Source organism: Tyto alba, unplaced genomic scaffold (genome assembly GCF_018691265.1).
Source record: "Tyto alba isolate M040663 unplaced genomic scaffold, T.alba_DEE_v4.0 Super-Scaffold_46, whole genome shotgun sequence".
Classification (NCBI taxonomy): Eukaryota; Metazoa; Chordata; class Aves; order Strigiformes; family Tytonidae; genus Tyto; species Tyto alba.
The window spans coordinates 6,891,797-6,905,463 of record NW_024881322.1 but is presented as its reverse complement, the minus strand read 5'-3'; the positions used below and the strand labels follow the sequence as shown (position 1 = coordinate 6,905,463).

The following is a 13,667-nucleotide window of genomic DNA, read 5'->3' as shown; positions in this document are numbered from 1 at the left end:
CATCAAAATCCATGACAAAGTTATGAACAAGTGTAGTGTGAAATCTCTGAAACAACCCTTGCTATGCAGATACGCAGCTAAAATTGTCATTCAGGTTGTTCTTTGTTTTCCCGGTGTTCTTTATCTCTATACTTGATAAATGTGGTTGAACCTTGCTTATATTCATGTAATCATTGATACCATTTTCCTAGCTTCCTGCTTTTTGCCAGGTCACTTATTTTTCTTTATTTCTCCATTGACTCTATTATTTATCCAGTCAGACTTAAGCTACTTCTGCTTGTGTGTTGTTTTTATGTGGCTTATGTTTCAGTACAGAGGTATTTTTTCTCTTTATTCTGCTCATCTGCTCAATTTCCAGAAAAATGTTTTATTGCTTCATTCCATTTCATTCCCTTTCTGCAAATGTAACATGCTGTCCTTTTGGTTGAGTGACAGCAGATAATTTGGGTGGGATTTTGAAAGAGTGCGAAATGTGCAAAACTGGTAAAAATTAGAACAATCTAACTTGGCGTGACTGTACATCTTAGTAGAAAGCATGTGTTCAAAGACCAATTTATCCTCCCTCCCTGAGAAGTCCACCCCAAAATACCCACATTTTTTCATTTATGTATTTTTAAATGTGGGTGCTGCTGTTTCAGCTGCTGTTTTTAGGACTTGTTTGCTTATGGAGAATTTCTTTGTTCTAAATGCAGCATCGCAGCTATTAGTTAATTGTGGTCAAAATTCACGTGGCTAATTGTGCGAAACTCTGGATGTTTTTATTGCTAAGGAAAGGTTAAAATTATTTGAATGCATTGGAGTTCCTTGGAAATAGTGAGTCAGGACATGAGGGTTCGTGTTGTGTCCAGCCTCACCCTCTGCAAACTAGCTCCGGGTTGGTGTGTTTCCTGTTTGATTGCAAAGTTACTGGAGACAGTCTGTCTGTACCTTAGTGCAAGCATTGCATGAGGAATGTGTATCTCTGTGCTTTAAGCATTGCAACTCACTTAGCAAGCTTCCTGAAAGCAGTTCTATGTCTTTAGTTACTAATTCAGGCAGTTACTGCAGCAAACATGCCAAGTTTACTTTGCAGTGGCAACCTGTAAAAATGAATGTTCAATGTGCTATGTTCTTTAAGTCCGTGAGTATGTGTTTACAGGAAATCCTAAAAATAGCTTTTGAATCTTTACTGATTAGAATGCATATTTTCAGAACCATATACACTTTAGCTTTTTTTTTTTTTCCACCCATAGCTGCTGATTGTTTGGTATGTGTTGGAAACCTGGCTATTAATCTTTAGCAAGTAAACACTCCTACACTAGTAAACTGGCTTAATGCAGAGTAACTAGAAGAGTTGATAGTGTGAGGGTGCGGTACACATTCCTTTTCCACCCATTATGAATTTGCATCAGTATTTATCATATGCTGATATCAAAACAGGCGTTGCAACACTTACCTTTCTCTCAGCTTTTGAATGTCAGAGTCCTGTGCAGCGTGAGTTGATGTGAGTCACAGTTCAGAAGTCGGCTTGTGGGAATAGTCATTTACTGTCCTGCTATTGTCATGTATATTGGGCAGCAGTGTGCATGTTTTCAGTGCATCACCCACTGCCCTGCTCTTCTTTATAAGCTAGTTGGTTAGCTGTAGTTGAATACTTGACAGCAATTTTAAAACCCGCAGAATTTAAAATCAACAGGTTTGGCAGGGACAAACTTTTCTGTCCCTAAGCTTTAAAAGGTGCTTCTTGCATTTTTTAAAAGATGTCTGGGTCTCACTGTTTGGTTACTCTCTGAATTTCCATTCTCTAGCTACTACCAAAATGTCATCAATTGACACTGGATGGCAAGTAGGTACTTAAGAGGCTGTCTGAATTTTTTTTTTTTTTTTAAAGAGTTTTGATGCACTGTTACAGCAGAAAAACTAAGACACAAAAAAGCTCTAAGGAATCAGAAACTAGAAGTAATCCCCATTATGTTATTATTAAAATTACATATTTTAATGTCATAATAGGCGGAGAAAGGGACAATCCTATTTCTTCCCCGGTTGAGTTCTTGAGGCTGTTTTTGCTGCTGAATATTGCAGTAAATTTTGGCAGTCAAAGGTCAAGTTGGTAGGTTTTGAGCGGTAAGATCTTTCCTTATTCAGAAATGGGTGTTCCTTTCCTCAGCAAGCACTTACATGTATTTAATATCCTTTGTCTATTGTTTATATAAACATTGCTACATTGTTTGTATCTAAATATCAGGAGTTTCAAACTTAAACCAGAATAGTTTATCATGATTGTATAAAATTAGTTCCTTCCCATCTCATACTACCTCATACTTTCACACCACTAGCGAAATGGTAATAGAGAAATTGTTCCTACATGACCCTATCTATTATGTTCTGCTGGCCCTTAAGGTCTGTCTGTCTGTCTCCCTAGCAGTTATCTCCCCTCAGGGGGTGATGAGCTCCTTTTGCCTTGCAGTGCCCCCACTTTTCCTGCAACTGCTTTGGCTTGACGCAGATAGGAATGCTTTCTGCAAGCAGCAAAGGGCGCCTATTTGCCACTGAAAGTAAGAGGGGCAACTTGGCAAGCATTAAATATCTATAGCTGCAAAAAGTTAAATAAGAAAGTTAACCTGCCCTAAGCTTGTAGTCGAGTTTAGCAAACACAGCCTGTTGGAAACCAAGAGGTCTGGACACAAGGAGTTTTGTTTGTTGAAGCAGAGAAGAGATGCATGCCCCCTTGAAAATGCACTAGGGTGCTTGTATGTGGACTTCAGGTATTTAGTTTCCCACAGCAGACTGAAGGGTAAACCTGGCTGTGGAAAACACGGTATTTGACAGCTGATGTGATACGTCATTTAAATGCTTCGTACAAGCATAATCTTCTTTTTGCAAAAGCAGTAAAAAAAGTTCCCTTTCCCCCCCAGCATTTAAATGCTTTGTACACGTGTAATGTTTTTTTTGTAAAAGCTATAAAAAAGCTCCCTTACCCTCAGCCTAATTGTTCACACCGTGGTTTTAGTGTGTGGTGGGTGCTGCAGTCAGACCGTACCGTACAACAGCTGCAGCTTTCGCGGTCTCTCTGCGGCTCAGGGTTGGCAGGCGCGCGCGTGCGGGCTTTGGCTGCTCGTTGCTCCTGTGAAATCGGTTGCTTACAGCGTTAGGCAGCTCGAGAGGTGATTTAACTCTGGGAAGGCGCACACCCTTCCCCAGGTGTGACAGTCGGAGGCTGACTTAGACTTCCGTGTGGCTGAGACACTCGTGGGAAGGCACCACTGCCCTTGGCAGAGCAGGGGCAGAGGAGAGAGGAGAGAACCTTGGCGTGAGGAGTGCCAGGGAGGGGGCTTGCAGCCCACTTGCTTTGTCTGAAATATGCTAGTGGAGCTGTCGAGCAAAAACTGGCTACCCTCAGAGCTGGTATGAGGAACAACAGAAATCTTCTAGTAATTATTAGACAGATGGTCTCTTCCCTCCTCCACCCCATCTGTACAACACAAAGCCGTGGTGCTAAGGACAAATACTCAGTCGCTCAGGAGCTCCCTGGCTGAGCATGTGAGTTAGGAAAGATGGTATCCCGCTTTGTGGAGACCTTGCTTTGCTCTCCTAAAAAATACAGACTCCGAGGAAATGATTTCCCATCTCCTGTGAGAATAAGGCATCATATCGTGTCTATCTTGGATAACTTCGGCAATGTCAGTAAATGAAGAGGAAAGCTTTGAATATGACTGTGAAAAGGAAAATAAGAGAGAATGCACATTTAACAGGCAGAGCTTTGATATCATGGAAGAAGGTACTTTTTACCTTTTGGTTTTAAACTTTTATGGTAGTAACACATGGCTACATGTAAGTGATTTGAGTGATGTTTGTGGATTTAAATCTAAATTTAAATTTTTTTTTTTTTTTTAGTATGTAGCTAGTACATTTGGATGAAATACTATGAAAATATGTATAGGATGAATCTTAATTTATGTACACTTCTCTGAAGAAGAAATATGTGCTCAACAGGTATAGGCTATGGAATACCTTTTTTATAATGACACTGGATTTGGGAAACAATCTTTCTTTGGAATTGTAGTGCGTTTTTTTATATGTACTCTTATGTGTGTGTGTGTTATGAAACTGTGCATGTTAGGTTGTCGTTCTCAACAGGTACCTCTAAAAATGAATAGAACAGGGCAACAATTTTGTGCTTATCCTTGAACTCAAAAGCACATAGAAGTAATTCGGGTCTCGGGTCTTGTGACTTAACCTTTCAGCAAAACAAACAACGCAAAAATCTTGGCATACTCTGTGGAAATAATTGACATCTGCAGTATTGCAGGCAACTGGCCCATTGGGGTGGAAATGTGGATGTATGTGCATTGAAAATCCTCCTGTGCAGCTGCTGTGTAGAAAGCGTACCCATTCAAGGGCTGCTTCCAGCCAGTCTGGCGATTTTCTTCAGGGTTTCAGGTACTGAAAGCTAAATGCACCACTTATGTTATTTCATGTGCTGTTAATTTTGCTCTAAAATAGCAGTTTTATGGTAGAGAACTGGTACTTCCAAACAGACCATCATAAAACTGGTATAGGGATGCTTTGAAAGATTGTTAGCACGGCGAGTGTGACCTGGGGATTTACACCCTTATTCACCTCATGGGAAATAATTCCTGTGTCCAGAGCCTCAGTGGATGAAATGTGCTCTTTGAATCCTGTTGTGTAGGACTTTCCTGTAAAGACTTCCTCAGAATCAAATATTCCACCTGGGTTTCAGTCATACTCAGTCAGTACACTATTCGTCTCCCCTGTTGTGGGTCTCTGAAGGAAGCTGAGAACTTGTGTGTCTGTGCAAAGTTAATGCTGGAGAGAACACTGGTAAAAGGAAACTTTAAAACTGGGGATTGGGATAGGGAGGAAGCCTATTAAGAGAGGCCAACTGGTATTGTTTTGCGTTTGATTCCTTTTTTTTTTCCTTATTTTTTAGTGATTAAATGCTTGTGGCCACATTATGCTGTTCATAGTTTTCCTTCTGACTTTACCTTTCATCCAGATCAAAGTACATTCTGAGGCTGTTTTTGTTGATTTTGAGAGGAAAAAATGTTGAGTTCCATCTGAGATAAATGTAGCCCTGTCTTTCTACAGTACCTTCCCCTCAAAAGCTCAGTATGTATTTGAAATGCCTTCTCTCCTCCACCTGTACATTCAGGTCACCTACACACTCAGTGTAGTAGTGATACAGGTGCACAAAAATGATATGTGGTGTTTCTGTGTATCTTTGCATGTGAGCACAGTTCTAAACTGTAGCATTTCTCTTGGGGATGAGTCAATCCATCCTATATGTAAAGCAGATGGAAACACTAGCATGTAGCCTTTTCATGCTGAACAAAAGAAACATTTTAGCCCTATCTGGCTATAAATCTGGTACCATAAATGGGAGGTCTGAGAATATGCATCACTTCAACCATTTGTAGTTATTGAGAAGAAGGGGGTAAAAAATTTGTAATTAAGGCTCCATAACTGTTAGACTTATTCCATGTGTAGAATATGTACTCACTGCTTGTCTATTATTTCCATGGTCATTTTGATCTAGTGGGGGTTTTTTGCTGTCCTGACGTTTAGATCCCGTGACTGCCCTCAGTCCTGCTTCTGGAGCCGCTGTCACACAACTAGGGTTATGCTTGGCAACTGACAGAATCAGTTTTCTTGATGAGTGTGGGAAGCACCTTACTAATGCTCTAGGCAGAACAGTTCTAGAGTCAGTACACTGCTTTGGAGTTGTAAATTTGCCTCTTCATTTGATAAGCTGGTCTTTGAACTGTCTGCAGTGAAAACTTGTACAGCTGTTGATAGCGTCTACTCAGGTTTTGTCGATACAAGAACCTGAGCTGTGAAAGGACAGCCTGTCAGTTTTCTTTGGCTAGTGATTTGTTGGGTCAGCTAAATCTGAAACTGGGCTGTGTTTTGATTCTTGCTTTTGCAGGTGGAACAGGAAAAGATTATTACCTGTTTAGGACTTGTGACATCAGCCAGTCATTACTATTTCAATTTACTAATGTAACAGATTAAAAGTCCTCCTTATCTGAAGTACTGAGTAAATACAGGCTAAGAATCTAGTTTAAGCTTAATTTAAAAAAAAAAAAAAAAGAAAAAAAAAAAGAAGTAGTAGTAGTTTCATGATGGCTATTAAAATCTCAAATTCTGGCACTTCAGGGGTCTGACTTTCAGAAAATGTGAAATACCTGTTTTATCTTAGACATTGACTAGAATGGAAGCTGTAGAGGGCTCTGGAATCTTAAAACACTAAAGCAAGAAAAATGACTAGTAGTTCTTGAAAGCTTTGGCACAGCCAATTGCTCCCAAAGAGCTGGAATAAGAAAAGATCATGTATTTAAGAAAGGGAGACAAATGACAACATCTGGCTTTTAATATAGGCTCATAACTTCACTTTAGGATTTTTGAAAGATTTACCGTCCAGATCCTGGTGTAAGCCTTACACCCGTTTATTAGTTGCAAGGGTTGCAGTCCAGACATTTCTTGACAAGAAATGGATAGAGGAGAATGTCAAGACCATAATTCAGTGGCCAGTAATCAAGAATACTTCAAAAAAAGTTATACTTTTAACAGAAGAGCTATGCTAAGCTGTATCAGTAAATGGTGTATGCATTAAAGTGATGGTGAGTTCTCTCCAGGAGCTTTTCCTTATCTCCTTAGTTTCACTTTGTGGCTGTATTTTCCAAGTTAACACTTTTGATCTGTGTTTATGCTAATAGAAGGAATGTGTGATGTTCCTTTTGAAATTTCCTTTAACTTGATTCTGCATTCATCCCAAGAAAATTGATGCAGTTCATGCCCAGCTTAGAGGAGGTACTTTGAAATGGCTACCTACCTGACTGTTTGGCCATAAGCTTTAGAAACAGCAAAGTTTTTTCCCAAACCTGAGATTAAGTAATAACATAGGTTTATACATAAGGCTTTAATATTGCATTTACTAAGCTATTTGAATACTGTATTAGAGAAACGGCAGTAAACAAACACCCCTCAAACCATAGCTTAAATGGCAAGGTAAAATCTCTTCTTCTAGAAGAATCAGTAACTGCTCCTTAATATTTAAAGATTAATTTGGAACCTATGCCATTGAAATCATAGCAAGCAAGGTTGTAACATTAAATAAAAAAAAAAAAATCTATTGGCATTGTCTATTGAAATTACGGTATTTATTTTTCACCATGCTAATGTGTACTTGCTGTCTATGTATCGCTCGCAACATTATGTTCCTCCAGACTTCTCCATGGAGCTCGCCCACAGTGTGACTTGACAGTTGTGAAGCAGTTGGCATGCTGTGACCGCTCTTTATCCCTCTAACCAGGGTCACAGCCTCCCACTGAACTCCCCATCTGCCTTCTGGAGGGACTGCCCTGCTCCTGTGCGTGGGGAGTGGTGGCGGAGGCTGGAGGAACTGCTGGTGTATGGTGTTAAAATTTGGACTCCTAGCAAGTCATGTCTTGGAAGCATGTTCTTCAAGCTTGGGTGACAGCAGTCTCTTAAAATTTTTAAGCTCTTCAGATGAACGTGTTTTCTTACAGCTGTTTGAAATGTGACAGGGGACAGCAGACCTGAAGCCTCTGCTCCAGCTTAGCCAGGGCTCTGTAGTGGGGGAGAAGCTACAATGTTTTTCTGTAAATGTGTAAAATCTCTTTAGTCTGGATCTGTAACAGAGCTGACAGCACATTTTAGGGATGATTTTCCTGAGTTTGTTTGAAAGGAGATGTACATAATATGGCACAGTTTCCTAATTCCTCATGCGCTTGGCTCGAGTCAGCGTAGTGCTCACAGTAACCAGTGCCAGAGCTTAACTATCTGTGGCTCTAGAATTGAAGCTGTGACTTTTAGCAAGTGCTTTATCCTTGGAGTGCAAAAATAGCCTTTCAGTAGTTAAACCAACATGAGCTGAGGAGTTTGAATCTGCTAGGGTGCCTGATTGCTAACGTTTGCCAAGCGGTATCGGGCAGTAAGGAGCGTGGCTGGTCAGTCGGCGTTACTGTGTATGTTCTGTACCTCTCCATCAGCAACACTTGGGATGCGATGAACTTGCTGTTGCGTCTTCAGCCTTTGGACGGAGCTCTGAGGAGAGGGGGGGGGGAGATAGAGAAGCTGTTTGTGAGACAAGGCTTCTCGTGAACGATCAAGAAGATAGTAGGCATTGCCATAGTTAAAAGCTTTGGGTAGAGAGCTGCTATGAAAGCAAGCAATGTCCCCTGCTACCGCCTTGCCAATAAGAAGCATCAGTCTTAAAACTGCCAGAGATCTATGCTCCGGGAACAGCATTCCCTTATCCTGATGTAGTTTCTGAGGAAATAAATTGGGGTAGTAGAGAAATCCCCATGCACTAGGCCCTTACCTGTTAGACTCTATAATTATACAGGTTGGTATTATCTGCCCAAAAAGTGAAACTTTACCATAACATCTTATCCCTCCTTTGTTTCCTGGTAGATGGAAATAGATGTGGAGTAGTGGGAACTGGGCTTTCCTCTTCAGCCGTGGCAGCTCTCTTTTTGTTCTTCACTTTGTCCCTGATTGGTAGGCCTCAAAAATGAAGAGGGGTATTCCTAAAGGAGGGGTGCAGGGATCAGGGGCTAAGGACACCTGTGACTGCTGGCTCCTGTGTGTGTGTTTGTTGTGTTTTCTGTTTGGGTTTTTGTTGTTGTTGATGTTTTTGTGTTTTGTTTCATTTTTTTTTTCTTCCACCTCAATCTCCTGTTTGATGGATAGTGGCTCATTGCAGCAGCTCTCCATAGTGGTACTCTTGATCCCCTGCCCTTCCCTGGCTATTGCCTGTTCCTAGAAACATATTTTATCTATTATATCTATATATATATATAGATATATATATAAGCAGCATGCTGGATGGCTGTGTGACTTTCAGGGAACAATCTAGGGAGGCACATACTTTCCTCCCTTCTTGAGCATCTTCAGCTTGGAAATCGGTGCTTTAATCGGCACAGAGCTCAGAGCCTGAAAGAAGATTCCAGTCAGATGCTGCTTTAAATATATTATGAGAAATAAATACAGAGTAGAGTACATCCTTGCAGCTGTATTCACATTGGGAAACACAAGGATGTGGGTACCTGTAAATTTGCAGACTTTAAGAGGGAATGAAAATGGTGCTAGGTACTTCAAGGCAGAGGAAATACTTGATCTTTGTAGCATTTATGCATTTGTGTGTTTGGCTGTTTTAAAAAAAAAAAAAAAGTCCCTGGTAGCATGCATTCAATGCTGTCATGAAAATATTGATAGAAGCTTTCTCTCTTCTTTGTTTCCCATGTTGCATCTGTGACGTGTTTTGGCAACTGCTTTGAAACTAATTTTCGAACTCTGTTTCTAGAATTCTATGATTCCTCTACTTTTTTTTTTTTTTCCCTTTCAATTCTTTCTTTATTTATTGTTTAACAGCCTTCTCCATAAACCGAGAGGTGTGAAGTGTATTTGATTTGGATGTTTGCATGCATCTGTGCATTTAGACACTGTGCTTCCTATCACCCTCAACCAAAGATATTTCTGTTTTGCAGGTGAGCAAAAAGAGGTCAGTGAGTTGGCACTGTAGGGTTTGTATTACAGAGCATTGTCCTTCATTTGCTCTTGTTTTATCTTTACAGTGGCATCACCAGGCTCTCATACTCATCAGAAAGTCCAGCAGGCTAGAAAACTGCTGTACAGAATCCATTAGAGATGTGGAATTTGTTTTGTTTTGTTTTTTTTTCCCCTCCATACTTCACTGACCAGAACTCAAAATGATTATTCAAAATAGTGTCTTTTTCACTGGTAGAATTTTTGAACACTAAGGACGTAAGTCACAGGACTAGCAGTTGGTCAAATGTTGTATTATAATCTGTGAGAGACTGTTTTGAGTTTTTTTTTTTTTAATGCTGCTTCTGAATTGCTTTGTCTCCCCTTGCATTTCACCTTCTCTTCCCCACAACCCTTGGTTTCTGAGGGATGGAGAGCAACACCCCTTTGCAATTTGCCCTCCTTCCAAAAGGAAAACCTTCCTTTTAGTTAGTAGCTCTGTGCTTCTGCTGTATTGTATGTTGGGTGCCAATAGGAGGTAGTTGACTGGAAGAGGCATTTTATTATACATGGTTTACTGAAGTTTGTTTCCACTTGGATGTTGAAGAGGATGCATAAGATATTTCTGCTTTGGAACCCTTCCACACCGGCAGGGTAGTATATGAAGACCTTTGTTTTAACAATGAGCAACAGACATATGATGGAAATTTTGAGATATAAAAGCTATCAGGGACCAGGTAGCTACTGCTTTGTTACTAAGAAGTCTGTTGTGATAAGGCTGTGGTGTTACCCTGCTGTGTTAGAGATTAAATGCCAAGTTCTGAAGGAACAGCCGAGTGATCAGCCGCGTGAACCCACCTTCATTGCTGTCCCAGCTGAGAGACTTTATTCTGTCTGTGGGAGCGGCGGCCTTTTATCATGTTGGATGTTAGGATGGTTATACATTCACCTGATTTGGGATGGTGTGAGGTGCCATAGTCATAATCAGTGATGATTATTAGTACTAGATACGGAGTTAAAATGAGCTTGCTAAGGACAATCTCAAACATTATTTTGTAGTAGTGAGGGAATGTTGTAGCCAAGGGAACTATTTAGTGTGCAGTTGTTTTGGAAAATAACCTGCTGGCGTCAGGGTTTCTGATAGATGTTTTATGACATGACTTGTGAACTTGTTATGCTTAAAAAAAAAAATGGCTTTATGGCAATGTTTTTTGTTTTGGGTTAGGTTTTTTTTTTTTTTAATTGTACATAGTCTTCTGGACGTGACACCGTCTGTCTTTATGTGAAATTTTTATGGAAAGCCTCTGTTTATTATACCTGATGTTTTCTGCAAGTTAGTTCAGTTTTTTCTGTGGAATCCTGATTAGCCTGCTTTTGACTAATACAGCTTGTAGTTTAGAGATGCACTGTATTTTTGTTTGTGCAATGGCATAGTTATTCTTTATATTGCTATATAATGTTTGTCAAATTATTACTTTGAAGTATAAACTTTTCACTGTTACTACTTTGACTTAATTATTTGGGTAAGTGTAATTATCTTTCGAATACTTTTGAATGTCATTGCTTGGAGTTCACTGGCACTTCTGATGTCACTAAACATTGTAGAAGTTTTCAGGGATCTGATCCTCAAAAAGAAAATTTGAGAAATGGGAAAATAAACAAACAAATCACACTTCTTGCTGTAGTTTAAGCAACTTCCTGATGTTTAAGTATGGAAGAAAATCCTTGAACGTTTCAACTGATACCCAAATACTGTTTGATTTGATATATTATTGATGTGCCTTAGTGGTGATCGACTTTAGGTATATGTAGATTGTATATGCATAAATTGAGGAGTGTTGTTTCCTTAGTGTGGCAAACTATCTCCTGGTAATATTACTGTACTACAACTATTTTTTTTTTTCTTGTTTTTTCCATTTAAATCTTATTAGGCCTTATCTGTCTCTTCCCCCCTCAATGTGTGCTACAGCAACACTAGCTAATCTGTCAGACTGAGCTTTAACTGACATTGTCAAGGGTGAATCCCCTGAAGAGCAACTTGTGCTACAGCAGCCTGATAACCTGTAGTCCATATGATCAACTCAATTTCAGTAACAATCCTCTTTTTCCAGAATTACAGGGTTTGAGGAATAAGTGTAGCTGAAAATAAAAAGAATACAAGGGTAGAGCAGGAAGTGCTGTTGTTTCCTCTGAGTATTGGTGGATTTTTAGAAAAATTGCAGACTTCTAGATGAGTCAGTGAAGCATCTTAAAGGATGACCTGTGGTGGTAAACTAGACTTCTGCATACTTTCTTCAGTGTAACAAAACTCCTGGTTTCACCTGAGTGATGAATCATCTCATTCAGTCTAAGTAAATATTTTTGAGTGATACTGTGGCCACTGTGGTATGGTCTGGCTATTTTAAGAATTGTTTTTTATTTTTCATGCATTTTGTATTTACTTTGCTGAGTCGTATCATAGTACCAAGCTCTTATCAACTTAATATGACACAGTATCTTTGTTGAGTAGAGTTACTAATGTTATTGGAGTTGCTTATTCATAGTATTCCACTGCACGTAATACAGTGACTACGTGACATGATAGAATCCTAATTATGTATCTAAGAATATCTGTTTTCACTTGTTCCTTGATTATTTTTTTAACAAACTCAAGACATTCCTCTTCAGAGAAGAAAGATTTAACATTTTAACGGTTTGTTCTGCCACTGACATAAGCAAATACTCGTTAGAAAAGAGACATACTTGTATTCTCATTTCAATTTGAAGTTTTGATTATTTTTTTGAGTTGTTTTTTTAGCTTTTTATTTAGTTACTCAAAAGTTGACGTAAGTAGCTTTAAGATGAAAATCTAGGCAAACCTAAACTTAAAAAAATGTTTTCCCCCTAATAGTATTGTCATTATGATTAATGCTTTATTTTGTTTCCTCACAGTTTTATGTGCTGAAAGAGTGGGCCAGATGACTAAAACATACAATGACATAGATGCTGTTACACGTCTTCTTGAAGAGGCAAGTATTACATCTCTTTAAGGACCATACACAGTATGAGGAAGTAGTGCAGAAATTACATGGTACCACTACTAAAGACTGTTAGTAGACTGTCCTCCAGGGTGGAGGAATAAGTGCTCTGAGTGTATGTACACTTTATCTCATTGGTAAAGGTAAATATTCTTTCTAAGTAAAGGTCATTTGTGTACCTCAGTCATATGGATTCATTATTTGTGCTTATTTTTCAGTTGAGGCCATTTAACTTGCTCTTGGCCAAATATTTGCCAGAATGAAGGAGGAGCAGGGGGAGGGGAAATCTTGAAATGACACATAGCTTTACAGTACATGTAAAGCTAATAGTATCATTATTGACGGATTTATTCTATTTTAAAATAAATAAATAAATAAAACTTCACAATTAGTCTTGTATTCATAATTATTATCTCAGATAATGTCTTTCCAGAGAAGTTCATAGACACAAAATTAGAAAATACCTAATACTCCATTGGTCTCCAGGCCTTTTCTTCTTCACCTTATGTTTGGTTAGTTTGTGTTTGTGGGGTTTTTTTATACCAGTATTATATAAATTGTTATTACTGTAATCCTTGACACTCAAGAAATGTCAAAAAGCAACTGTCAGGCTACGATGCTTATGTTCAATAAATATCATGATAAATTGCTTGAGTGAAATTAGCTGCTTTTCTGCAGTAAACTTGAGCAGTGATTTTTCAAAATAATGTTTATGAAGAGTTTTTTAGCTGAAAACTGTTATAATTGTGTTCGTTCATGGCTGAGTGTAATTTAATCCTTCATATTTATTTGCTTGCTTATTGCAGTAGCAATGCCAAAAATATGGTCTGTCTAGCCCAGATACATTGGGTGGTCTGTCCCTTCTCTAATTCTGCCAGGAAACAAGCATGGGAATGCTCACATCTCCCACCTATGCTTGATACATCTGGTTCCAGTGCGAAGTCCTGCATTTGTGCTTTGAGCTGAATTCGTTCAAACAACTCTCTATGAAATATCAGTTAAAACTGATGCCTTACCTAAAAGACTTGACCTGGCCGTTAACTTTTAGTAACGGTGTGTTACCTGTTTGTGTCCTGTTCCTTTTGTCTTGTTTTGCTGAGATTTATGTGAATTTGTTTACATGGCTCCTAGTAATGATGC

At 39.1% G+C, this 13,667-nt stretch overlaps 1 protein-coding gene across 8 annotated transcripts in view; it reads left to right on the top strand.

Annotated features, from left to right (window-relative positions):
• TRAK1 (trafficking kinesin protein 1) overlaps nt 1-13,667 on the top strand; it is a 131,614-nt gene that overhangs the window by 79,847 nt on the left and 38,100 nt on the right. For 7 of the 8 annotated variants that reach the window (XM_032991192.2, XM_032991189.2, XM_032991198.2 and 4 more), the window contains one exon: nt 12,442-12,518. In XM_032991192.2, the coding sequence (XP_032847083.2) occupies nt 12,468-12,518 (51 nt within the window). In that variant the 5' untranslated portion in view covers nt 12,442-12,467. Of the gene's footprint in view, nt 1-3,527; nt 3,758-12,441; nt 12,519-13,667 lie in introns of those variants that run through there. The other variant, XM_032991190.2, reaches the window with a different exon arrangement.